Genomic DNA, 27,667 nt, shown 5'->3' with positions numbered 1-27,667 from the left:
TTAAAACAAAATTGTGACAATGGCCAACTTCACAAAAATAACCCATGAAAGATTTTTGGCATTGGCCAAACAGGTTATTACATTATATTACAATGCACGCATTAATTTCTATACACCATCATATACATAGCCTCTAGCCATAATTATAAGAGAAATAGGTTGATTACTGTGTATATGAAATCAAATATAATTGCATATGCCATTAAAGTATAATTATGACAGTTAGATTAGTAGATCTGGCTAGTGCAGATCAATATTTAATAATTAAAGTTTAATAAAACCCGAATCACATTTCTTACATTCATATAAGCTCATTACCTTCAGGCTTCATCTACTTGACCAACTAGATTTTTTAGAACCAATTAAAGACGCATTGAATATGAATATCTATTTGGCTAAAGCTTGACAATATCTATGTACAAAGCTTGACTAAATTAAGCATGAAATAGCGGTCCATACACCACTGTTCAAAAGTTTGGAGAGTGTGAGATCTTGATTTGGTGCTGAGGAATCATTTCTTATTATTAGCATTATTAGCAAGTTAAAAACAGTTGTGCTGCTAAATATTTTAGTGGGACCATGATATTCTTTGGCATAAAAAGTTCAACAACATTCATTTAAAACAGAAAACTTTTTTAGAATTGTGTCTTCACACCTTTGATGATTTTAATGAATCGTTTTTCTTTTTTTAATTAAAAATAAATAAATACAAATCTTACTGGCCCCAAACTTAGTATATAATGTATGAACAAGCTACAAGTCTCTCTCTGAGATACTTAGCAAAATATCTGAGCTTCTATTCTCTGTTCAATGAAAATGAATGGTGACCATGGAGTTCTAAAGCTCCAAAAAGGATCACAAAGCACCATAAAGACATAAAATTGTTTTAGTCCATATAACTAAAAAAGCAGCTTGAACAGTCTGCTATAAATAACTCCTTTTGTGCTCCACGGAGCAAGGAAAGTCATACAGGTTTCACATGAGGGTGTATTATTGATGACAGAATTAGTCATTTTTGGTTGAACTTTACCTTTATTAAGTTCCAGAGACCAACATCTCAAAGCTAGTGTCAGAATCACAATGCCTATGTTCCGGTCGGTTGCCAGTTTTGGGTAAATTGTACTTTCCTTTAGAAATCAAATTGGATTTCATGTCTCAGTAGTCTCTGAGGTCAGGGTGCAATATCCCAAATCTCTGTCGCCACAGAATTACAAATTTGTAACTCCATTTGAGAAATTAAGTTATGAGGAACACACATCCTCTCCCCTCTGAAAGTTTTCCAGTATTGTTCAAAACTGCATCAGCAATGGGAGTACATCTGAGCACTCAATCTACAATCAGCACACTCACTGTTGCTTTTGAAGGCAGGCACCTGTGTCACTTATACCTCCTCTCAGCACGGACGGGAAGTTAATTAACTGCCTGTAGGACCAGCAGGGTCCTTTGACAGACACCGAGTTGGACACATTCTGTTCCACAAGCGTTTATAGTGATGAATTAGCTCTGCCGCACACCTTCACATCCCCCTCCTCATCATCGGTTTTTGTCCTTCGCCCATCCTAAGCAGCAGTGCTAGCTTTCAGGGAACTGCTGCTCTCTACAGCCACAGCATCACGTGACAGCAAAGTGCTCATTCCTTCCAACGTACCGGAGAGAGCAAGTCTGTAAAGAATAGCTAGGGGGTTTAATAACTAAAGCGAGGCTATATAATTCAAATAAGTACTTACAAAAACGTATATTATTATAGTGATGTTTAATTGTCGTTGCTGTTTAATATTTTTGTGGGATCTTTTTTCAAGATTATTCTTTGATTAAGAAAATATATCACTCAATCACTAAGGACATCTGTGTTTCATAAGCCTTTAACCTAAAAGTGTTGGACTGTGAAGATGGAGGTCATATCTGAACCTAGTCGATCATGTTACCTGTATTTATGTAATCATGTTTTAAAATGCCATCGCGGTATTCTGAAACATTTGCAACTAGACATTTCTGTCATTTCACAAACCGTTATCTAATGACTGACGATAAAGGAGCTCTATGTGAAAATGTTGAATGAGATATGAAGTGTTCCTGACCTATAGAACTCCCTCCCTGTCCTTATGTGAAGCATTGCTCTATTGCAGACTCTCCGTGCCCTTGACCAGCGATCAGTCAAATGTGGGAAGGGACACACACACACACACACACCCAAACACACACTTAAGCCAATATCCAATCCTTCCAGGGCCTGAAGGCCAAATAAACAGTCCGTGTCTGACACCCCTTAACTCTTACTATCAGATTATTTTAGTATGGGTCAGAAGTTATGGTGTTATTGCTGCACACTAGCATAATACAAACAGATATCCCACTGGATAATATACTTCTACTGTATCAAAACAATCTAGATGCACTGTTAATTTATTAATACATAAAAGTTATTGTAACTTAATATGGATCTATTGACATTACCCATATTTATATATGATGAACAACTAGTGCCCACAACATATTTTCTCCTTATTTATTATTTACTTTCCTCTTTCTCAATTTCCACCCTCACAGGTCATCCTAGAATTGGTGGTTCTTGGTCAAAATAGTTATGTAAAAGGAATATGCATCAAATTGACAGAAGCGTGTGACAAATTATTACCAGTAAAATCTCAACTGAAACTCATTCCAGACTTTGAGAGGAATTGACACAGTTTGATCACATTACAAAGTGAGTTAGGAATCAAAGTAGCCACTTTTTCATCTTTCAGAGGGTTTGTTGTGTGAAAGAAGTACAGTTAGCATGCTCTGCTGTATTGCAGTCTATTAGAAGCTTCCAGTGAAGCATGCTGGGTCAACCTGTCGAAATTCTTCCTCCTGTGGTGACAAGTTGAGATGTTATTTAAACAAACCACACAGACCAGGCCAGTATATGCACTGTCATGGTTGACAACAGACCCACTGCTGAGCAGCAAAGACATACTCCAGCACTCCAACTGCCAAACTTTACTTCTTAGGACTTCTTGAGACTCTTAAGAGCTGACGACAGTTATTATGCACAGTACAGTCACTACAAAGAAGAAGAAAACTAACATACTAGAGGAAATTGCATTGATTGTTCATCTAGTATGTCCTAAAGTCTAAAAGAACTCCATTTACTCTCCTTCAGAAATGTGTGTGGCACAGTAGAGATATTAAATATGGTGAGTGAAGAGAAACATACGGTCCTGATATACATACATGCTAACCCTCCCGATTTTTCCGGGAGACTCCCGAATTTCAAAGCCCCTCCCGAAAATCTCCCGGGCCGACCTTTCTCCCGAATTTCTCCCGATTTCCACCCGGACAACAATATTGCTGCACCATCCGTCACTTGGCGCCATTTCAGACCAAACAATAAGGACTTAGCAACAGCCTCTGGTGGAATGGCAACGCCATTCTGGAAGTTATATTGCGCATGCGCGAATTTAACTGCTACTTTGTTACGTTCTACTTTAACGGTCTACTACGGGAGAACAGCTGATTTGCCGGAGTCGCTACAACGTGAGAGATTAGGTAAATAAATGTTATGGCATATGACACTGTAATTTGCATAAGTTTATGATTATCTGATCACAAACGATCTCATTGGGAATCCCGAGAACATCTATATAGGTAATAAAAAAATATTTTATTTTACCATGATAGTTAAAAAAAAATAAAATAAATGATAGCTTGAATACACTGTAAGTCGCTTTGGATAAAAGCATCTGCTAAATGCATTATAAAAAAAAAAAAAAAAAACATTTTCTGACACGAAATTCATTTAAGCATTCATCTTCCTCCATGTAATCAAGGTTAAAAGGCAAGACTTATTATTATTTTTAGACTTACAGTATTTACATCATACAATATTAAAAAACTCCTCTTCTGACAAAAGATTGTGAGTATTTGCTCATTTAATGCCAAAAGCAATCCTTTTCTTGCTTTTTTAAATGACATTTTTTTATGACAATTAGATAAGTGAATTAGCGTTGCGCTGTCATGTTTACCGTTGCTTAGTGATTTTTACGTTCTTGGCTACGGCGGTGTGACAGCAAACTTCCGGTCGCTGTAGCCGTTCCATTCGCAGCTGTTGCTTAAAGTCCCTAATAATAAAGGTTACACCTCGAAGTCAAGCGCGGCAAATTCAGAACAGAAAAAGAAGAAGAAGAGGGGGAAGAGGATGAAAGAAGAGACATGGCGAATAAAAAGAAAAAAACATGCCTGCAAATTCCTAGCTAAATGGACTGTGTTGGGTTGGGTTGGGTTGGGTTTGCATAAATGGGGTTGGGTTGTGATGGGTTGATGTTATTGTACATAATATGTATGTATAAACTATGTACAGATAAATGAATTATATTCTGCTTTACGTTTGTTTGTGTGTGTGATTATATATGACACAACCCCCCCCCCCCCCCGTTTGAATCCTAAGGAATAGTGCTAAGCTAAATGCTAACATAGTAGCCCGCACGCTACAGCGATTGAGTACACCCACTGAGATCAAAATCACAGATCAAAATAGCTTGGATACGAATGTCTGCCCAGTGGATTGAAATAGGGCTACCTCCTGCTCTACCCAGATTTTAACATACATGCAAAGATCCTCTGTGAGAACCAGGGGTGGAGCAGATTGACTAGACATACATAATAGACAGTATACTGGAAAAAGTATCATTTTTTATCGTCTCTATGTAAACGTGATGTTTGAAATAGCATGCATTATGTAATGGTGGAAATTTTCATCTGCTAAACTATCATCACATGACCTCGTTATGTCACGTTGCATTCACATTAAGTGGAATCTAGTTATTAACTCTAAAATCAAAGTGGTATGTTTGCATTTTTATTTATTTATTTATTTATTTAAATTGTGTTTCTTGGCAGGCAGATAAGTAAAACTTAACTTAAAAAAAACATTATAAAAAAAGAAAAGAAAAGACAAAACAGTCCCACTTCTCAAGAATTGATGTAGTGAGAAGACAATGAGTGTCATAGATTTGATGTAATAATGATACAGTTAAATTGAAGGAGACAATTGGGTTAAATACATTCTATTATTAATCTCTAATAACATTTACAATTGAAAATATTTTAATTTTTAAACCTTATAGCAGTTACAATTGCTAGACATGTTTCGTCCCATGTTTTAAGAATCAGTGATATATATATATATATATATATACATACACACACACACACACACATTAAATTTCATTTAAATATAAACATTTAAATTAATGCATTTAGCAGATGCTTTTATCGAAAGCGACTTTCGTTGAATTCAGGTTAACAATATTCTCCTAACATGGATATATAATATATACTGCAGAAATAGCATAAAGTGTGTGGTACAGCATTATGCAACTGTAAGCAATGGAATGAAACAACTGGTAGCTTGTCAGCTGCTTTTTCCGACAGCAACCACCACTATTGATCTCTTGGTCTATGAGTGGAGCTCTTGATTACTAATATGAGGCTGTTGCAATTAAGAACCTGGTTGTTGAAGTTCAAAGGCTGTAATTTACATGCTAATATGTAGCAGAGGCTAGAATCTTCTTTTATTGTGTTTAAAATCAACATTGGCGTTTTGATGTAATTGCATTCGTGAGACAGAATGTTTATTAGATTGTTAGCTGGTCATGAAGTATTGAAGAGGAGCAAAACAACAGCTGCTATTTGAAGTTTGGTTTTAAGAAATGACTAGCATGATAGTTTTAACTTGTGTACCTGGAATTGCACTTGGGTCTCTGATCAATAACCATTTCCTTAGTGCTTTGTCAATTCCTGGAGCCATGTCAATTTTTAACCTAGGCTCATTAGAAAAAATGTGCCTCCACTTACATTTTTGCAAAACTCCCATTTCCATAAATATGTCAAACACTATAGATATTCAAAAAAATTTATTCGATCGCGAGTTACAATAAAAGTACTCAAAAAGATAAAAAAGCAGGATGAAATGGGATGGTCGTTTTAGAAAAAGTATTTTTATCTAATGTTTGCTTTTGTTACCACTATTAGTTAGTTTTAAGATAGGATTTAGTGTGTTGCAGTTGTACGCAATTTTCAAATGCATTAACCTTTTAGCACCACTTTTCTTTCTGAACTGCTGCAATAATGTACAACAATCAACACAATAAAACATTGCTAGATACACATTTATTTGTTTGAAAAATAAAAATAAACCTCTCTGACTGAAGGAGCATAACATGTCTCCACAGGTACATTGTTTCAATGAGTCTGGGTTGTCAGTTTTGGTTGTGCTCTGTTTCTTTCACACATCTTTAAAATGGTTAGTGTTCATCCACATTTTAAAAATATAACATAATAATAATTAACCACACCTTTCAAAACCCTTATAGACCATTTGCTTCCCATATGCTACCCACATTCTCATTTAGACAAAAAGATGTGCTTGAGAAAATCTTTGCTAGTCTTAACATTGTTTTCATTTACATTACAGGCCTGAGCGCATGCTTGCACACTAGAAAGTTCTTTCATTTCATCTTTTTATCATTGCCTTCCCTGCATGGCTCAGGCAAAGTCTGATCTCATGAAACCAGGATTGAGAGATCTCTAAACACTCCACCCAACTGTTTGAGCCTAAGATCCCACAGGATGACTGTTGTTATTTGTAGTTGCGCTCTAAGTCTGACATGTTATCTCGATCCGTGGTCAACGGCAGTTAATGTACAGGGATGTCTCGAGCCCTTGGGGTAATCACTAATGTTTATCAGAACCCGTCATCTCCAAAGCTAATTAAAAATCATCAAACAAGGCTAAACAACAGAGCTAATTAACAGGACACAGAATAACTATCCTCCACGGACAACAGGCTAGCATGAATTTTCATATAAACTAGAAGAGGCTTTTAATCATCAGAGTTCTATGGACATGCTATTGGCTATGCTATGCTACAGCACACAAACATATTAAAAACTACAATCTCTGCCACTAGCTACAGTACATTATGGGGGAGAATTTCTAGCATGTAACAGTTTGTGTTATAGATCCAATACTAGTGCTGTCAAATGATTAACCACATCCAAAACAAAAGTTTTGTTCACATAATATATATATATATAAGCGACTTACAGTGCATTCTGACAAATTTTTTTTTTTTTTTTTTTTTTACCAGTATGTGTGTTCCCTGGGAACTGAACCCACAACCTTTTACGCTGCTAATGCAATGCTCTACCACTAAGCCACAGGAACATTGTAAAGATCATTATTTTGTGTAATTCTTGTAACAGAATATGCTGACATGCTTTAATGTTTAAAAAAACACATTATTTTTCAAATACTGTACCTTATTGTAGGTCCTCTATGACCCCTCTCTCTCAAACATGTAATTTTCTACAAAGTCCCTCCTTCCGACAAGCGAAGTCTGCTTTGATTGGCCAACTGAATCAGGGCATTGTGATTGGCCAAACACCGCAAGCACTTGTTGGAAATGTAATGCTCCTTTTAAATTTTTTACATCATATGACCCCTTTAAATTCATCCATCTAAAGCCAAGCAATTTTTTTTAAGTCTTTTAGGATTGTACTTGTCAGACTGTACAAACATTATGATCATGTCACACTGTGGGATCTCAGTTGTCATTAATGTCAAACTGTACAACAGTCAAGACGCATTAAATATGGGTGCGTGCAAGAAAACTTGTCCGGAGTTTTACCATATCAACCCATACTAGGGCTGGGCGATAAAACGATAACGATATGTATCGTGATGGACATGTAATCGATATCAATAAAAAATGCGTTACCTAGAAAATAAGTTAGATTAAATTAGAAGTTTTTTTGAGGAAAACATTTTAGGATTTTTTTTTTCATTAAATGAACTTCATTGGCAACCAACTCAGTTGCTATTGTTTCCTCAAAAAACATAATTTATTTTCCACTTAAGAAAGAAAGACATGGATATCTTGAATTACATTGGGGTGAGTAAATTCTCATTTTGAGTTGATATATTTTTCTCCTGGTCCTTATTTTGAATAGATCATAAAAATATCAATAATTATTGATATCGGCCGATATTAAACACTTATATCGTGATACAGTTTTCAGCCATATCGCCCAGCCCTAACCCATACACATTCAGTGATTGCGAGCTGCATTGCATGTGGGGCTGTAATTTTGACTATCATTAAAAGTATATGAATGGTGGCAATACCAGTGTGCTTATGCAGAGTAGTGCAAGCAGCACTACACACCCATAGAAAACAGCAGCGTAACTGGTGTTTATCATAGCAAAGGAAACATATCAGATGAATTCCGTGAGCAGAGGATGGGTTTTTGCAGGAAGAAGAAATCTCTAGCATTTAGTTCTGATCATAGCTTGTCTTTAAAAACGAAGACAGTTTGATGTTCGTAGTAGGAGATGTCACACTGCAGGACTGTGCGCCAAATCTTCTGACACTGCTAGAAGTTCGTCAGAGGTCAAATTTGATCGCAACAGCCATTAATCAGCTGTCGGTGAACACGTCAAACTAATGATCAAAGACTACAGATTTTAGCCTAGGATTATGAGAATCTTTTAGGATTATAAAAATGTGTCTCAGATGACCGTATCATGGCCAAAATCGCACAGTGTGAGCCAGGCTTAACTTGACACAGTAAAAACCTTGCATCATACAAATGTCACACAATCAGCAGCATGACATCCCACTGCTCCACAGCAGGAGGAATCTATGTGTTTTTTCATTTTCTATCCGAGTGCACCATCAGACACAGGAGGTCCGCTTCCACAGAAGCCACAAAGAAGGAGCATTACAGTACTGCTCAGGGCCCAGTCATGGCAGACAGATCTATTAAATGAACACGGATGTGTATTTTTGAGCAATAAGCTGTATGTTGTTATGATGGGAGCATGACAATTTGCATAACCTGACACCAGGCCACCAATATGTGTGGAGAATAAGATAGAAGTTAGTCTATGCAGCAGCTCTGAGATATTAGCAAGTGAATATTAAACCCTTCCATTTACCCAAGAGATGCAGATTTCCATTTGCGACAGGGGTAACTTCTTCGACACAGCGGCACAATAAAGTTGCCAGGGTTATCTGTGACATCAAGGGGCAAAGAAGCGTGCCGTCTTCAAAAGGAAAAGAAAAAGAGAGACATGTTCAGCTTACAAGAGGTTCTTGATGTTCGGTCATGCTTCAAACAGATCAAAGTCAGCAAGGCACAAATCACAGGCAAGCCGTGATACAGTCTGAAATGCACAAAAAAATGAAATGTACTGAATCGGAATGATGGAAAAATGCGGTGTGTACATGCACAATCAAACCAGTTATGGTTAAAGAGATTCTCACAAAAAATGAACACTGTTATCATTTACTCACCCACATGTCATTGCAAAACATCTGGACTTTCTTTTTTCCATGGAAAGAAAAAGGAGAGACTTTTTTCCTATGCAATTAAAATGAACAGAAACTAGTGCTTCAAAAAGTGAAAACTATGAAATGATCAAAAATAATGCTGTAGGACTTGTGTACTACAGCTATATCTTCTGAAGTCAAACCATAACAAAACGGGCTGAACAAAAAAATACAGCTGGGCCAGTAGTTTAGAATTTTACTCTCATCCTAATGCACACTGTCCCACCTACGTATACTATATCTATGTTCATTCCCCCAGCTATGCATGTAAACATATTTCAGCAGATTTAATGTGTATATCTTAAATCAAAACCTCTGTCTTGATAGTTATTAGTGTTTTGATGTATATGTAAACACCGAATTCAGCAGTTGTCCATCCTTTGGAACCCTCTTTCGACTGAATGGCAGGCAACTGAAACTCATTTAAGAAGTGTGGGAAACCCATCAGTGCTTATAGACCAGAAAAGCTGACCAAGGCTGTTAGGGGACTGGAATATCTCGTTACTTGCATCCGGTGTGCATTGCATCTCAATGATTTCAAATCAAGGTCAGGAACTTTCGAATATGCATAATCACAGCTGACTATTGGCTGAATCAGCTCTCATCTGGCTGAGAGAATGTAAGGGGCGGACAGAGAGAAAAAAAGAGCGAGAACAAGCAAGAAAAACAATAATGAAATGTAAAAGAAAGACAAATGTGTTTACCTAATAAACCAGAGTGCTAAATTCATGAACACTCTTTATCATCTATTCAAGAAAAAAATAAAAATAAATAACATGTCCTTGGAAACAAAGGAAATTAAACATTTAAGGACAATTTTGCTGGGAAAACCTTCTCATAAGTGGACAGGACATAGTCTAAAACCATGCCATGCTTCCTCAATTCAAAAGCATATTTCCTGTGATCTGAATAGCCTTCATCAACTCTACAATAAGTAAAGTCATTTCAGATTAAAAGCAAAATCCTGTGCTTATCCAAAATGGATGAGGACATCAAGTTAGTCCTTCTTAGCGCCGGATGAATAAATGGGCAAAATATATTCTAATTATTTTACTGCCAATAAAATTAAGCAATATTGTGAATATCATTCAAACATTCATAAAGAGATTTTTACTCTGTGTTTTAGGTCTTACATTAAACATTTTGATTATTTGAACCAGATTTCAGCCGATACATTAAACATTTAAACCTACTTTTAAATGATTTTAGAGCAAATGCATAAATACAGCGATACATAAAGAATATCATTAGATGGCTGAAAATGATTTTTTTAAAGATATATATCACACAGTCCTTCTTTCCAAAGAACAAGTGATGAAACAAGCAGATTTTTCTAATTTAAACCATTTTAAGTCTCCATGATTAATTAAATGGGAACAGATTACATCTCTTCCTGTTCACTTTTATAATCCTCATATCAGTGCACAAGATAATCTAAAGCGCTGAAGACACAATCCTGTGAAAAGCAGGTAGCATCCGACCAGAAAATAACATCTGCCTTTCTTCGCTGTGCAGCCAGTCAGGTGACATTTGGCTAATGTATGCAGAACATCTAAAAAACCTTATATTACGTCCCAAAAGGATGGCGGTATCGTAGATTACAGGAGAATTGCTCGGCATAATCATTACTGGCCAAGGGCTCATTTGCATTTGCAATGAGTAATAATCTTTCCAGACTATTAATGAAATCTAATGAAGGTGTATAAGAGGCTTACTGACAGTACAATTAGATGTCATGTTCATCACAACTGCTTCTGAGAGACCAGAGGTTTGAAGCGGTTAAACAGCATATGTGCCATCCTGGACACCTGGTCAGATTAAGCTAGTTCTACCAAACCAATTACCGGATCTTATTTTTCAATCTCACATCCAACATATAAAAACTATAGTACCTAAAAAAAGGCAGATTTTTGAGCATTACAGAGCATACCGCCCAAGTCAATATTACATGAGATTAAAAGACCAGATGTTTGCTGGATATCTGAGCCAGAGATGCTTTGAATGTCATGTTTTGCTTTTTTGAATTACGAAACTTGGCTAGTCAGGCTTAAATGTGAGTATTAACATTCACAGGAGGCGACACATGCTCTTTAATTATTTAAATTGAATGCATGCATTCAGTATTTTGTTTAAAATGGATTCTGTTGATTGAACAAAACTTCAATTGAATTTCAATCAAAGGCACCAAGGTCCCTCATCCAGTTAATCAACTATTTGGAATTGCTAAACTTATTACATTAAATTTATATTAACCCAAAATCTCACTCTGATTTGTCGCCATGGAAACAAACCAATGAATCAAATTGATCAAGATCCCCACACGTCTTTATAATTTCCATTTTTGAAGACTGAATTATTAATTACCAAACAGTCGTCTTATTTTGTGTGCTTTCTTTATTCATTGGTACAGCATGTAGGGCTGAATTGTAAATCATTTAGCTTAATGAACCTTCTTATACATGGGCCAGCCAATTTCCCATGATGCACACATGTCCATTTCCAGCCTGCTAATATTTATGACTGTTCATTTCATGGGCAAAAAAGAGAGATCTTGCAATGTCACGTCAAAGCCGTTGGGTTTACAAGACATAACCACAAGACAAAGAAGCTGTTCTCCTCAGCGACTCTGCTAACCAACGATAATCGGTAATGTCATGGGATTAAACCCCTTTGAGTTTCCGCCCTGGCTGCCATAAGCTTTCTGTTATCACCACAGAGCAGGTTCTGGAGTTACATAACTCCTACAACTAAACAATCGCTCCTAAACTTAAACTAAAAAAAAAAAAAGTCCAAAAAGCTGGCAAGAACTCAAAGCTAGCCTAAGATTAGCTTCGAGGACTAATTGAGCTGCAAAACTGCAGTATGAGCTTCATTTTATAGGAGATGTCCAAAAGTCTGATCAAACAGACACCCCCCAAATATTTTTAAGGGTTAGTTCACCTAACAATGAACATTCCAAGACCTCCATTCATCTTCGGAGCATAGATTCAAATATCTTTGATGGAATCTGAGAGTTCACAGACCCTCCATAGACAGTAGTGGTCTTTGTGTTTTTTGACAGCTGATGCCGATGCCAATATCTTGGAAAGGAGGGTGGCCGATGGCCAGTATAAATGTATTTATTTTAATTAATATTTAAGAAATTTGAAATAATTTGAAAATGGATTAAAAATGATTTGTACAATAAGACATACTTCAACACAAATAAATAAACATTTCATAAAAATATAATTAAAAAGGAAGTAAACTGTAACCAACCGAGCACAACCGAGTATTCTGGGAAGTTTGTGTGCATTTTTTAATAAATAAACCCAAGTTAACACTCATTATAGATACAGCACACAGTGAAAACGATATGAATATAACAGTGGGAAAATGCATAATTTGAAATCCTGAATTTAATGTTTAAAGCATATACATGCCGTAAAAATAAAAGTCCCGCCTCGAAAGCATCGGCCAAACATTGCAAAATGCCAAATATCAGCTGATATATTAACCACTAATAGACAGCAAGGATATTACCCTGATAAACGCACAGACATGTACTGTAGCAATGACATCAGTAAAATAGTCCATGTGACATCAGGGGTTCAACCATAATTTTACGAAGATATGAGAATAGTTTGTGCGCACAGAAAACAATAACAACATAATTTATTCAGCATATCTTCTCCCATGCCTTTTTTTTTTTTTACCTTTAAACCTTGATGTTTACTACGAATCTTTAGTTCTTAAACATTTCTCCTTTTACCCTCCACTGACAAAAAGTCATACAAGTTTGGTATGTATTTATTTGTTTATTTAGTTATTTATTTATTTATAAATCCATGGACGTGGGGGGAATAATACTATGTAAAAAAAAAAACTGACCCAGAACATGTTAACGTTATCGATGAAGTACATGGAGTCATGATTAAATCAACATAGTCTCTTAAAATCAATGCTAGGCAAGCCTTGACATTTTGCCAACCCTTTCCTTAAACAACATAATCTGCAGAGAAAGATGATTGCTTTTGATTCTGTCTCATCTTAACCCTCTGAATCTCCATCCCACCCCATTTACTGACCCTAAAATCGGTTGGCAAATTTTCATTAGTTCGAGGTCCTTGGTTCCCATCTGACAGCATTGATATATGTGTCATTTCTGCCAATATTATATTGGTGATTCAGAGAGAAATAAAATGCCCCTGATTGAAATACTCAAGCAAAGCCAAAAGACTATTCCCATTTTTCATTGAGCACATGCTGCTTGCAATGGAGCTGCATTTAGCAGTACTGGCCGGCACCCAAACTACAAAACCGAGTAATTGTGTTTAAATGGTCCAGACTGATCAGCATTGTGATCACAGATCCTTTCATGCCTCTCAAATGGTTTCCTCAGATCCACCAGACAAACCTCCATGTTACCATCAATCGTGCATGAAAGTAAAGAAGCTTTGAACCATTAAGCCACTCTCGGCCCCTGGTGCTGTGAAACAAACCGAATCCGAGTGGCTATGCGGTTCAGCTTCACTGCACAACAATCCATCACAGATCTGCCAGTTTGTGAATGGACTGACTGCTAACACATGGGTGCTGAAAAACAAGGCCAAGCCACAATTGTGTCTGGAAGACCTATGGAGATGTAGAAATGAAATAAACATAGTCTATTATTGGTGTTTAACAAATGGTTGGTCACTTTATGTCAATCAGATAATCTCCTTTTGTTTAAGTGAGCATTAGTGATGCACCGAATGTTCGGCAACTGAAAGTATTCATCAGAAAACAGTAAAACAACAACAACAACAACAAAAAATCCTATTTCAGTGTTTGGCCAAATAAGCGGAAAGACTGAATAAATAATATCGAATAATGACTTGATGTGATCAAATAGAGGCGTGCATTTATGCAGCAAACACGTGGCCAGCACGGAAGCATTTAAAAGTGTCAGAGAAAGATGCAAAAAAGCACCAGCAGCGAGAGACTAGAGAGCCCAGTGAGAGACAATTACAGATTTGTGCACAACTTTGGCAGTATTTTATAAATGTATAAAAAGGTATTTTTCGAAATGACAGCGTCTCCATTAACCAATGTATTGCATTTTAAACATACATTTTTACTCTTGCGATAAGTCATGGCAATGGATTTTGGTGGGAGTTTGATGGATTTTGCAAATATTTATTTGAAGAAGTATGCGTACATCTTTACAGAAGCAGCATGGAGAGCTGCTTCAGAAATGTGTGTGGCACGGCTGGTAGAAACACAAGCATTGACTAGAGTGGTTACAATCAGCTTCAGTGGTGTATCAGAGCCACATTGCACCGCAGACGTGTGCAGTGTAAAATTATCTTATTACGTTTTACATATGCCATGTGACCCGTAAATGTGGAAAAACTTTTCCATTGCAGCATTGTGAAATATTCCTTTTTCGAATTGCAGAATTTTTTTTTTTTTTGTGCCATATATGGGAGTTCTTGCGAAATTGACATGTTTCCATTAGGCATATTTTAATTTTGCGCAATTTAAAAGGTAATGGAAATGTAGCTACTGCAGAGCATGTCTCTGATAAGAAGTGGTAGGGGTGGTTGTGGCTTGTTATTGTATGATGATTGAAAGCGCAAAATGGCTTAAAATTAGTTCATAAACTGCAGAATGTTGTTTTCTAATACATACACGAATTGAAAGAATTCTGACAACGCTGCACATGCTCACAACGTATCTGCTTGTTGGCAGGAATTCAAAGTGTAAAGTAAATCTGTGTTGAAACGATATTACTTGTTAGTTGCTCAGTAACATTCATATGAATTTTAACAAGGCATGTGGCAATGCGATATGTGTGAAAACCCCAATATTCTAAATCTGCTGCTGTCAACAAAATAATTTATAATAAAAAAAAAAGAATAAAATCAACATTAATAAATGTTAGCATTGTTATTTTACTGTTGTTAGCATTGTTATTTTACTTTTGTTCTGAAATGAAATAAAAAGTAATACAATAATGATAATAGCAATTACAATTGCTCTATGAATGTTTTAATTATCTTCTGCTCTGCAAGGCTGCATTTATTTATACAGGAAAAAAAAAAATATGCCTGATTCAATAAGGGGGGTCTCAAAAATAGCCAAGAAATATTGTTTTACTAACTTATTGATTTTCAATTAAATTGTGCTTTATTGGTATAATAAAAATTCAATGTTAAGTAACTATTTTTAAATTGTTGTTTTATAATTGATTTTTTGGTAACACTTTATTTTAGGGTATCTTGTTGCTTATTAGCATGCATATTACTAGAATATTAGCCATTTATTTGTATTAATTAAGCACAAATTAATGCCTTATTCTACATTACCTTATTCTACATAATTCTACCGAATACCTAAACTTAACAGCTACATTACTAAAAATGAATAAGCAGCAAATTAGGAATTCAATGAGGAAAAAGTTGTAGTTAATAGTGAATAAGTGTTCCTTATACTAAAGTGTTACCGATTTTTTTCTTTGAATGCAAGAATCTTTATTTCGGTAAATTTCTAGTGAGCATTCATTTAGTCAAAGGTCTGACTACAACAACATGTTTTTGTAGCAACCTAATGTTTGTAAGTGTATCTCCCCAGCTCTGTTTCCTGCTGCAGTGACCTCTTTCATTGTGCAGATGAATCATACAGAGGTCATTATCATATTGCTAATATATCATGGCAGAGGCACAGTGCTTAAAGCAGTGCACCTCCATAATTCAACTGCTCTTAATAAAAGTGTTAAACCTCCATCCCAAAAATGGTGCTGTGATAAAACTGTCCAGTGGAGTACTTTTAGTAAACCATCACTGTCAATAATGGGTGCATTTGGTGCCGGTCAACTGCAGTTCACAATACATTTCACTCCCAAAGTTGCATCAGTGGTGTGATGATTCTGTCATGTTTTTACCAGCTGTTTGGACTCTCATTCTGACAGCACCCATTCACTATAGAGGATCCACTGCTGAGTAATGAATATCTATGAATTGCTCACTGTAGCTCCTTTATTCAAAAACTACCAATCAAAGGTTTTTGAACAAATTTTCATTATTAATTTTGATTTAAAGAAGTTTCTTCCTGCTCACCATGCCTGCATTTATTTGATCCAAAATACAGTAAAAGAAGTAATATTGTGAAATATTTGTACTATTAAAAGAACTGCTTTCTATTTTAATATATTTTAAAGTGCAATTTATTCCTGTGATCAAAGCTACATTTTCAGCAACATTATCCCAGTCTTCAGTGTCATATGATCCTTCAAAAATCTTTCTGATATGCTGATTTGCTGTTAAAGACACATTTATTAATATTATTATTATTATCAATATTTAAAACATTTCCTTTTCAGGAATCTTTGATCAACAGAAAGATCCAAAGTTTAGCCTTTATCTGTAATAATAGGCTTCCATTCAAAAGCTTTAGGTTAGTTATAGGCATTATAGAAATTAATACTATTATTTAGCAAGGATGCTTTAAATTGATCAAAAGTGATGATAAAGACATTTATAATGTTACAAAAGATTTCTATTTGAGATAAATGCTGCTGAACTATTTATCAAAGAAATCTGAAAAATTCTACTTAGCTGTTTTCAACATAATAATAACAATAATGTTAATAAATGTTTTTTGCTGCACAAATCAGAATAGTAGAATGATTTCTGGACAATCATTTGACTTGAGTAATGAGTAATTAGCAGATATTTTAAATATATACACACACACACACACACACACAAAGATTCCATATATATATATATATATATATTTATTTATTTTTTTTACTGTTTTTGCTGTACTTTAGATCAATTAAATGTAGGCTTAGTGAGCAGAAGGGACTTCTTTAAAAATAACATTAAAAATCTTTTGACTGGTAGTGTACTATGCAAAGTATACTCAAACATTATTGACTGATAGTATGCTACTCCCAATATAGCCCTATTCCACAATGTATAAAAGATGATAGTGGTAATAAAACATAAGAGGTTTAAATCTGGCTGTGAAACCTTTTTTCTATTTCACTCTCTCTGTCTCTGTCTCTGTCTGTCTATTTTTTGGTCTACCTCAGATCTCTCATAACCCTGAGGGAGCCTTTATTTATATGAGGCAGCAGCAACTTCAATGGCTTTTAATAATTAATGATTTTGCGACCTGGCTGTATAAGGCCAGATCCACCAAACAGTAGTGAAGTACCACATACAGTATATTACTGCGGCTTTACACACTGTAAACCCTAATGTTGACTTTACTTAAACAATCAAGTAATGTTGACTAAACATTACTTAAAATTTTGCATTTTGGCCCTGTCACTTAAAAATATGAGTTAATTTAACTAATTTACCTTCAAAATGCCTAAACTTAAGATTTCAAGTGTTGTGAACTCAAAATCATGAGTAATCCTTTGAAAAAAAAAAAATCACTCTGTTCTTCCTTTAATGTGATTGGCCATGGAAGGAATTCTGCCTAGTAACAAGAGAACAAAAGCACTGATTGGTGGATTACAAAATTCGTCCTTTTGGTCTGTTTGGTCAATTGGTTGCTGACACCACATTTCAAGAGGAAGTTTTTCTTCATGCTCTATGTTCGGTGAGTAAAATTATGTAGATATAAAGTTATTTTGTGTGATTTCTACTAGTGAAATATGTTAATTTAAATCCTTGTGGTATGTGATTTTGAGATGGTATGATTATTTAAAACGACAACTTAAGTATTTGATGAAGTGGCCCAATCGTTTTCCTTTGAGTGAAAGAACATGGCAGCTAACGTTACTGCTTAATTCGTTAGACCATGTGGGTTAGTTCTTCCCAGGCAAACTTGGTCAGTGTCATTATTAATTAACAATATCTTCAGTATAATGTTCTCTATTTATGATTGAGAAGTCGATTTTCTTCATATTTTGACATGTAAAGTATGTATTGTAGGTTCATTTTGTGTTATAAGAACATTGCAGAGACGAATTAGGCTGACGTTAGTGATGTTTCACAGATGGTGAAATTACCATCTTCACACTGGTCACCAGTAAATTACCTACAAAGTGATTTACTTATTTAACAGCCATATCTATCTGATTGTCACTTTTTAGAGCCAGAGACCTTTATTTGCATGTTTAGGTTTATTTTGGATAACATTGTAAGATTACCATCTTAATTATAATATAATTTTCTTTGTTTTTTTTGACTTTGTTAAACTTAATATTTTCAACTTTTTTTGTTACAGATGACATGAGATAAGAAGATGTGGAAATGTAAGTATTGTATTTTTAACTCTGCAAAAAAAGAAATAATTACTTAAAAAGAAATAAATAATGTGGTTCTACAACAATTTGAGAATGAGTAAAAAAAAAACTTTTTTTGTGGTATATTCCTTTAACATGATAAAGCGGCATTATTTCGTAGCCTCTTCATTATTTCCTAATCATTTCTTGGCCTGTAAAGCATTTCTGTGTAAAAGCTTATGTGATTATGTGACCTAGCCTTGTTTCCCCCCAGGTTTGCATGGAGTTCATCAGAATTACGGTCCAAAAATCTAAATTCTATGAAAACCTGGACAGACACAGTTCACAGTTTATGGACCTTTTTAAAACCAGAAGGTTGACTCCTGGTCAGAACTTGAAGTTTTTACTGCAAATAGAGGTCAGTAATTATTTGTCTTATTTAACATAACTTAAATGTACTGTATAGTTCACCCAAAAATGGAAATTGTCACCATTTACTCACCTGCAAGTTGTTCCAAACCTGTATAAATTTTTTTACTCTGCTGAACACGATATTTTAAAGGAATGTTTGTAACCAAACGATTTTGGGGCACCATTGACTTCCTTAGTATTTCTTTTTAGTATGTACATGTCAGTGGTGCCCCAAAGCTGCTTGGCTGTAAACATTGTTCAATATATCTTTCTTTGTGTTCAGCTGAGCAAAGGAATGTATACAGGTTTAGAACAACTTTAGGGTGAGTAAATGATAACATAATTTTCTATTATCCTTTTATCTACTCTTTTCAAAGTATTTCATTTTGTCAATATGTAATTTATTTTATTTAATCTGTTTACTATTTAAAGTAATCTGTTATGTATGAATTTCATGTTTTCATCTAAAGTCAGACAAGCCAACTGAGGTCTGAACCCTTGTTCTTCGAGGATTGCCTGTCATGCTGGGAGATGCAGACTCCTCTTTCTTCATGTTACGTAAGTAGATCTGTTTTAAAAAGGGATAGTTCACCCAAAAATGATTACCCCATGGTTAACTGACCCTCAAGCCATCCAATCAGAGTTATAATAAAATTTCTCCTGGCTCTTCCAAACTTTATAATGGGAGTGAATGGGGGATGAGATTTTGAAGTTCAGAAAAGTCCATCCAACCATAATCAAACTGCTCCACACGGCTCCACGGGGTTAATAAAGCCAATGTGAATCCATGTGTTTGTGAAAGAAAAATATACATATTTAAAACTTCCATATTCAACTTACGAAATGTAACACCTCTCGCAGGGCCACTGGAAGCTGGATATTTTACTTTAAAACGTTTTAAATATGAATATTTTTCTTAAGTCCATTGAGTCAATTCAGAAGGCCTTTAACAAACTCATATTGAAAGGCCTGAGTGTAAGTACATTTTTATTTTTGGGTGAAGTATTCCTTTAATATACAAATCTAGCCAACTTTTTTTGTACAAGTCTTCAAAATAATAAACGTAATTTATAATGCACACTTTAAAAAGTGTAAACCAAATTCTTTGCAGGAAGCATCTACAGTTAGAGTTAGCGATTTGTTTTGTTTTTTAACAAACTTGAATTGATGATAAACCTTTGGTTCCTGATCACAATACTATATTTATACCTGTTTTTTCACTAGGTGTCTGATCATCACAACACTATCCTTGATGTGCCAGTGGGAATCTTATTCGAGGACACTGATCTTCAGCCCCCTAACTCCTTGCATTTGACTTCTTCCTATGGAACAATTCTTGATGGCCAAGAGGTGTTGGAAAAATGTACCAATGACTAATGACAATGGGATAGAATGCTCTCGAGTCTAGAGTTCAGACTCTAGCAAACCAGCTTTTTGCTAAAGAAACGTCTCTGTGATACTTTAATACCACCCTTTGTATTGGGATTTTTCCACCAATCGATTTACTCCATTTATCCATTTATGAAGAATAAAAAGTATGTTTAAATATTTACATACACAGAGTTCTACAATTGATGGGCAGTATTTAATTTGGGATATTGTTAACATTGTTACACATTTCTGTAGTGTGGTTGTGACCTGGTAATATTTTAATTACAGTATAGTTTATACTGTAATATTGTGACATTTGGGCCAAAGACATTTTCAGTATGCATTATTTTAGTTTGCCGTGTTTGCAACTTTAGTAAGACTGTAGTTCTGTTTAGCCTACATGTTCAGAATATTAACAATTGTGAGGCATAAAAAGTGTAAGTGCAAAGAGTCGTACAATTGATGTAAGTGCGCTAGTTAATGTTGAACATTTTTACTGTTGTTACCAACTTTACAGTGTGGTTGTGACCCAGTAATATTTCAACTACAGTTTGTACTGTAATACTGTGAAACTTTGGTGAAAGATACTGTTGAGTATGTTTTATTTTAGTTTGCTTTGTTTGCACAAAGCTTAAACGGTCAAAATTAATTATTTACATTGACATAATTGTGATACTTTATTGATGTATATATGTGCATAGAGTTGTACTATTGATGTACTACACTAGTTAATTTTGTTACCACCTTTACATTGTGGATGTGACCCATTTCCATTACGGTATGGGTTTACTGTATTTATTAATATTGTGACATTTTGTCAATAAAAGGTCAACGATTAAATATGCTGTTAATTGTTTTACTTCAGTGTGCAGTCAAAAATAATAACATAATTTTCAGTTAAATTTCCATGTTGAGTTAACTTAAATATATAAGTACACTTGAAATTAATACCAAGTTAAGGGAACATAATCGTTTAAGTACATTAAATAAGCACCAAGTTTGGTGAACTTAGCGATTTAAGTTCAGTCTACAAAACCGCCAAGTTAAATGAACTTAAATATGTACGTTTTGGTAGACTCCATTACTCAATTAAATTGAGGCAACGAGTTTACTCAATCAATTTAGTTCAGTCAACTTATCAGGGTTTTCAGTGCAACACTCACTTTAACAGGGCACAAGTGCTTGGACAGAGCTCTGTGACTATCCCTCACATTGAAAAAACATGAGCTAGAAAGCAAGGCGGATGCTAGATATCCCCAGAGCTGCTGTCTTTGCAGTAGCCACCTGCAGTGGTTGTGAACTCCCCATAAGAGAGACTCCAAATTCCCTACATCTCTTTGTAGCAGACCAGATGCAGAGTGAGAGAGAGGGAGAGAGAGTGTGAACACAAATACTGGCCCCTCAACAACGTAGTACGGCCAGTATTTGTGCCAACACCAAAACTTGACTGAGAATTATTGCCTTGTAAAACCCATTTTGCTATGATGAGGTAGAGATACAGGGTGGATTAAGAGGAAACTGCACAATTAGTCAGAAGAAAGGGATATTAGGAAAACTGCAAGTGCTGTAGCACTCTTTCTCTCAGGCAGTGTTCGAAGCTTACGTGAACCCCTCGTCTAGTTTTGCAAATATTGTGATGTCAAGGATCCCCATATACACTGAGAAAAATTTGGAGTAGAAACCATTTTTACTTAGAAATAATTAAATATAATAAAAACAAAAAAAACAAAAACGAAGTAGCAGTAGTAAAAAAACTTATTTGTGAAATTTTGAAGTAGAATGCCTGAAACAGTATTCTCATATATATATATATTTATTACTACTACTTCACAAAATAGTCAGATATATATTTGTTAATATAAAAATCCATTTAAACTACATAAGAAAAATTATATTATATATTAAAGACAAAATGTTGTTTCTTAAATTAAGTCATTTGTTACTGTACAAACACTAAAAGATCTTATTAAAAGACTAGGTGTAAAATATAATAAAATTAGTTTTGTTTTTAGTGACCTTTTCTTAATTTTAGATAAACACAAAAATAATGCACTATCACTCGATTGAAATGAACAATAATAATGATTATTATTATTAATAATAAAAGTTCTCCACAGCAAGAATAAAATTAACTGATTAAAACTTGCAGTAAATACAATTATAATGTTATACAAAAGATTTATATTTCAAATAAATGCTGTTGTTTTGAACTTTCCATTCATCCTGAAAAAAAGTATCATGTTTCCTCAAAAATATTAAGCAGCACACCTGTTTTCGACATTAATAATATCATGAAATGTAATGTAGACTGACGTAAATGGCTCTAAAATCAGGCTTTTCCATAAAAGAAAATAAAATACATTTTAAAACGTATTCAAATAGAAAACAGTTGTTTTTAAATAGCAATAATATTACTGTATTATTTATTTAAAATACAGTTTTTTTTAATGAATGCAGCCTTAATTGGTGAGTGTGAGAGACTTTTCTATTGAAAAATATTGAATTAAAAATAATTTTTACAAAATCATCAAAAATTATTAATCTTCTAAACTGTTTTGCAGATAAATATATTCATATTTATGAATTACTTAATAAATAAATTAACAATATTCATAATGTATTACAATAAAAAGCGCCTATTTGACACTACATGAAAATATTACTCTACTTTTTAAAGACACATTTTTGTCTGCCTTCAAAAATCAATCAAAAGGAGGCATTGACGACAGGATGTGACCCAAATACTGAATTCTGACATGCCTTGATACCCTCCTTCTTCCGGATACTTGAAAGATAAGCATTTTGTCAGGTCAGCGACACAGCCACACGTGTTTGTTTACCCAGTATCTGCAAGCAACCAGTGTGTGGCCGGCCCTGCCTACTTAACCTTGGCAAAGCCACAGGCCAAGTACAGAACAGCGTGTCAGGAGAAAGAACCCGTCTTACTCTGCACTGTTAGCGTGAGCATCAGAGCGCTGGAACAGAGCCTGCCAACAGCTGTGTGACACGTGCGCACGCACACGGAGTGGATCGGCTTCAATGGAGCAGCCTATTACAGGCCCCAAATCAATGAGCAGATACATAGAGAGTGAGAGAGAAGGCAGGAAGGTGAGTGTAAAGACCGAGGTGAAAATGAGAGAGGACAAATGCTCTGGGGAACCAGGTCTAAAAACCTCCCTGCGGCTATACTCACTCACACACACACGTCCTTGTCTAGAAGGAACAGTGTGTATTGTACAGGGCCGCTCGGTGGAAAGCAGAGGCGTGCTGATGTCATGCTGATGTATGCCACTAGCAAAGCCTGGCAGCAGTGACATATTTTGGTTTGTAGTAAGGGGAATAAAGAAAACTGCAAGAGGTGACATTTCACTCTGCTCTGATGATGGTCTGAGTCACTGAAATCGAAACGATTTGTCAAACAGACTACACTTCGTAAGTTTTATGAGAAAGTGTTATATCTCAAGTTATCCACAATAAACTGTGCTTTCAAAATGATTAAAGACTAAAATGAAGTTTAGTTTTGTTTTTCAAAGTGTGAAGGATTTTTTCTCCTTAGAAGTATTTCAGCCATTACTACATACAGTATATACACTGCCAAACATATACAGTTTTGGATGAGCCAGTTTAAATATATGTAACTTAAAAATATATATATAATAATGTGAATAAAAAAATAAAATGAATAATAATGTATTAATACATTAATAATATTCATAGAAATACTAAATACTAAATAATATTAAAACAAAAACTGTCCTACCTGAAACAGTGGGAATAAAATATAAATACTATATATATATATATATATATATATATATATATATATATATATTAAAAATTGTCATAATATATAACTACATAAAGACTACATGATCCTACTTGAAAATAAAATTGCATTCATAAATTTTTTTTGGATGAGCAGATTTAAATAAATTTAAAACTAAATTCTAAATTCATTTATTTATTGAAAAGTTTTCAGCAAAGAAATTGACTGTCAGGCTGATAATACACCGGGCAACTTTGAGAAATGTTGCCGTCAACTCTAACAACCAGATGATACACAGGGCCCATGACCAATCTAAAATATCCAGATAGAAATTTGTTAGCCATTCTAATGGGGAAAGTGCCCAAGCAATTGTTTAAAAAAAGTTGCCCGGCAAAATCGCTCCAAAAGTTACCCCGTGTATCATCATTCACTCACACAACAATCCAAGGATAACACCCTCCGCTGCATCTCAAACCTTCAAGAAAGGCTCAACATGTTGTCTGCGCTTTGAAAATGATGAGAGAGTTTGACGACATTAAAACAGTGGCTGAAATAACACTGATATCTGACTCCACTGCCAGCATCCATTTATCAGTCTCAACATCAAAGTCTGACTGAGGCGGGACTTAAAAACGTCCAGATAAGGGAGAGATATGAGTGATATGCCTGTTCACTCAATTGAGTTTGGCTCGAAGCTTTGATATCGAAGAGGAGAACTTCACTGTAAGTGAAAATTCCCAGAGTATCTGCTTTCTTCAAGTGTTTGTCCCCATTTCTAGGGATAAAACAGTTGCTTAAAACTAAGAGTGTTTTCTGTGAAATATACCGCAGATGTAAATCTACTGCTGCAAATACACCCAGTGTAAGAGACTTCTTTTAAAAGTAAAAATGTTCCTAAAAACTTTTGAACGTTAGGTGATATGCATTACATTAAAATATGTTCGTTTTTTTTTTTTTCTTGTTTTCCATTTTCTCTTAAATTTTGTATTTCATTTTAGTTTTTACAATTATATATTACAAATATTTATTACTTTGTCCCTTCTGTGATGCGGAAAACAGGGAATCCACTCATAAAATTTTAATTTACTGTATAATGCGGAATGTCATGGAATTAATAAAATAAATAATAAATAAAAAGTAGGTGAGCACACTTAAATCAAAATATGATATGGTCTAGCACAGGGCTATTCAATTAGTTTAATTTGAGGGCCATAGTATCGAAAACTTTAAGTGGGCCAGGTGGGGGCGGTCATCCCAATGTCTTTTATAAGATAAGAAATTAAATTGAAAAGCAAATATAGCTGTAAAATAAACAAATATTATACCAACAATAACATCTCTGAAATGTTAACATTAGTGCTATCAATAGATTAAAAAATATTTAAATGATCGCACAATTTTATTTAATTAAATTTCATTGTAAGGATGCACGATCATGATTTTTCATTGCCTATTCCGATACCGATTTTTTTTTACAAGCATACTGGCCTATTCCGATTTCCTTTTTTTTTTTTCTTTAAGCAACAAACAAGAAAGAAGGAAAGTATGCATAAACAAGATGTTTATTTGGTATTTAATAGGCCAAACTGGCTTTTGGCTATTGAAAACAATAACCATAACCATCTGAAATTAACGGCAGTAACTGCACAGTAAGTAGACTACATTCAATACAAACATAGAAGGTACAAACATCAGCATTTAGCTTTTGTTTTTGAATTGGGTTGAAACTACATAGAACTGGCCTTAAATGAAAACATTAACTGTAATCATGTGAAATGAAAGGCAATAACTGCATAGTTCTACTCTACAACACAATCAACACACATTCAATAAGAGGTTTCTTAATCAGCGTTCAGTATTTGCTTTAGTTTTTAAATTTGGTTTTAAATAAAAAAAAAGGTCTTTACCAGTGAGACTAAATAAAAGTATGCTATATAAAAATTTGAAAAATTTTAAAATCAAATTATGTTGGTCCGAACAAAACAAAGAAGCAAAGTGTTTAATTCGTCCAATTAAAAAAATTAAATAAAACAGGGTAATGATTCACATATTTGTTTTACTTGAGGCATTGAAAAATAAATAACTATTGTCTCAAAAAATATATAGATGTGAATCATTACTCATAGTACTTTTTTCAATGTGTGCTACAACAGGTGATTTTTAAATCAAATAATCGATGTAATTTTAAGGTAAAATAATAAGAATCATCCTATACAGAAATTATGTTTACTTCTGGCTTCTCAAAAGTATATGCAAGTTTTACTTTACAATAAAAAAAAAAAAAAAATGAATTTTTTGTCCGTTTTGTTTCTCATCCAAAATGCGAGAAGTTGAGCTGAACACCCCTTCACTGTCTCCGCTTGTGCAGGGCTTGTGCAGTGCAAGGGACTCTTATTTTGTGCAGTAGGCTGTTCGCATCCTGCTATCTGTGCCTCAGATGTGCAGCTCTGCACTTCCAGTGCTGAATGGCTGCCTGTGTCCTGCTCACAGATTTCGAAATACTTCCACACAAATTACATGATAGCGAATGATTCCATTCCAATGTAGTTCCACGCAGGCGCACTTCCGGAAAAATTGGCCGAAAAAAGACTAAAAACCGTCTGATTGTCGGTCGCGTATTTTAAGCCAAAAACGTCCGGTTCCGATTTATGGCCGGTCAACCGGTGCAAACCTAATTAATTGCATATTAATATTTTTATGTTAAATATATATTTATGTTTGGTCTAGTGTCTGTGAATATTAAGCCACAAAAATACTATTTAAATATGAATACATCATGTTCTGCGTTTCTCAGGCACACGGTTTTCATTTACATCAGCGCGTGATGCTTGTAGTATTTTCAGCCTCTGCCAACTCAATATTAGAGTACATGAACACACTGTTTATTGTCATATCATATACAAACAGAAACTCAAAGGTCTTCACAGCGACCTGTCAAAATAAAAGTTTGATTCAACTTGAAGAAACTGTGACAAAAATTTAGCTATTACTAAATGTAATGATAGAACTACTACTACTGATAAAATTAATATTAAAACAATATTTTCAAGGAATATTTACCAGAATATTTTTTTAATAGAATTTATTTTTTTTTAAATGTAAACGCACAAATTAATAAATAAAGTAATACTAAACTTATTAATAAAATCCTTCATTTAGAAATGTGTTGATTATTAAAATATGAAGAAACCATTAAAATAGATTCCAGAAAATTAATGGAAAACAGAATTTTGTCAAGTTAAACTTTTAATAAATTGCTGTTAAATTGTGTACGTTTCAAGATTCCAATTAATTTAACATTCTTTTTGATTAATAAAAAACAGACTGTAGAAAAAATTAAAGAAAAAAAAAATGTAATCCATAAAAATTTCAATGGAAAAAATGGAATTTGGAGCCATACACAAGAGGGAGGTAACACTTATATCAGCCAAGTGGACATGTTTATCAGCTGATGTAAATCATCTCAAAATGACCAAAGACCGGCTGGTATATTGGTCCATTAAAACACAAAACGCTTTTCCTCCCAAATGTCTTAAACTGC

At 34.5% G+C, this 27,667-nt stretch overlaps 2 protein-coding genes across 5 annotated transcripts in view; both read right to left on the bottom strand.

The window, feature by feature from the left end:
* LOC127968178 (CMP-N-acetylneuraminate-beta-galactosamide-alpha-2,3-sialyltransferase 2) overlaps positions 1-27,667 on the bottom strand; it is a 310,280-nt gene that overhangs the window by 163,420 nt on the left and 119,193 nt on the right. The window lies entirely within an intron of this gene.
* iqsec1b (IQ motif and Sec7 domain ArfGEF 1b) overlaps positions 1-27,667 on the bottom strand; it is a 166,382-nt gene that overhangs the window by 97,524 nt on the left and 41,191 nt on the right. For 2 of the 4 annotated variants that reach the window (XM_052569159.1, XM_052569164.1), the window contains exon 3: positions 8,980-9,087. The exons of the other annotated variants lie outside the window; for them this stretch is intronic. In XM_052569159.1, coding sequence (XP_052425119.1) covers positions 8,980-9,087 — 108 coding nt within the window. The remainder of the gene's footprint in view (positions 1-8,979; positions 9,088-27,667) is intronic. 4 annotated transcript variants of the gene reach the window in all.

This window comes from Carassius gibelio, chromosome B11 (genome assembly GCF_023724105.1).
Source record: "Carassius gibelio isolate Cgi1373 ecotype wild population from Czech Republic chromosome B11, carGib1.2-hapl.c, whole genome shotgun sequence".
Taxonomy (NCBI): Eukaryota; Metazoa; Chordata; class Actinopteri; order Cypriniformes; family Cyprinidae; genus Carassius; species Carassius gibelio.
This window is presented reverse-complemented; position numbering and strand designations above follow the sequence as displayed.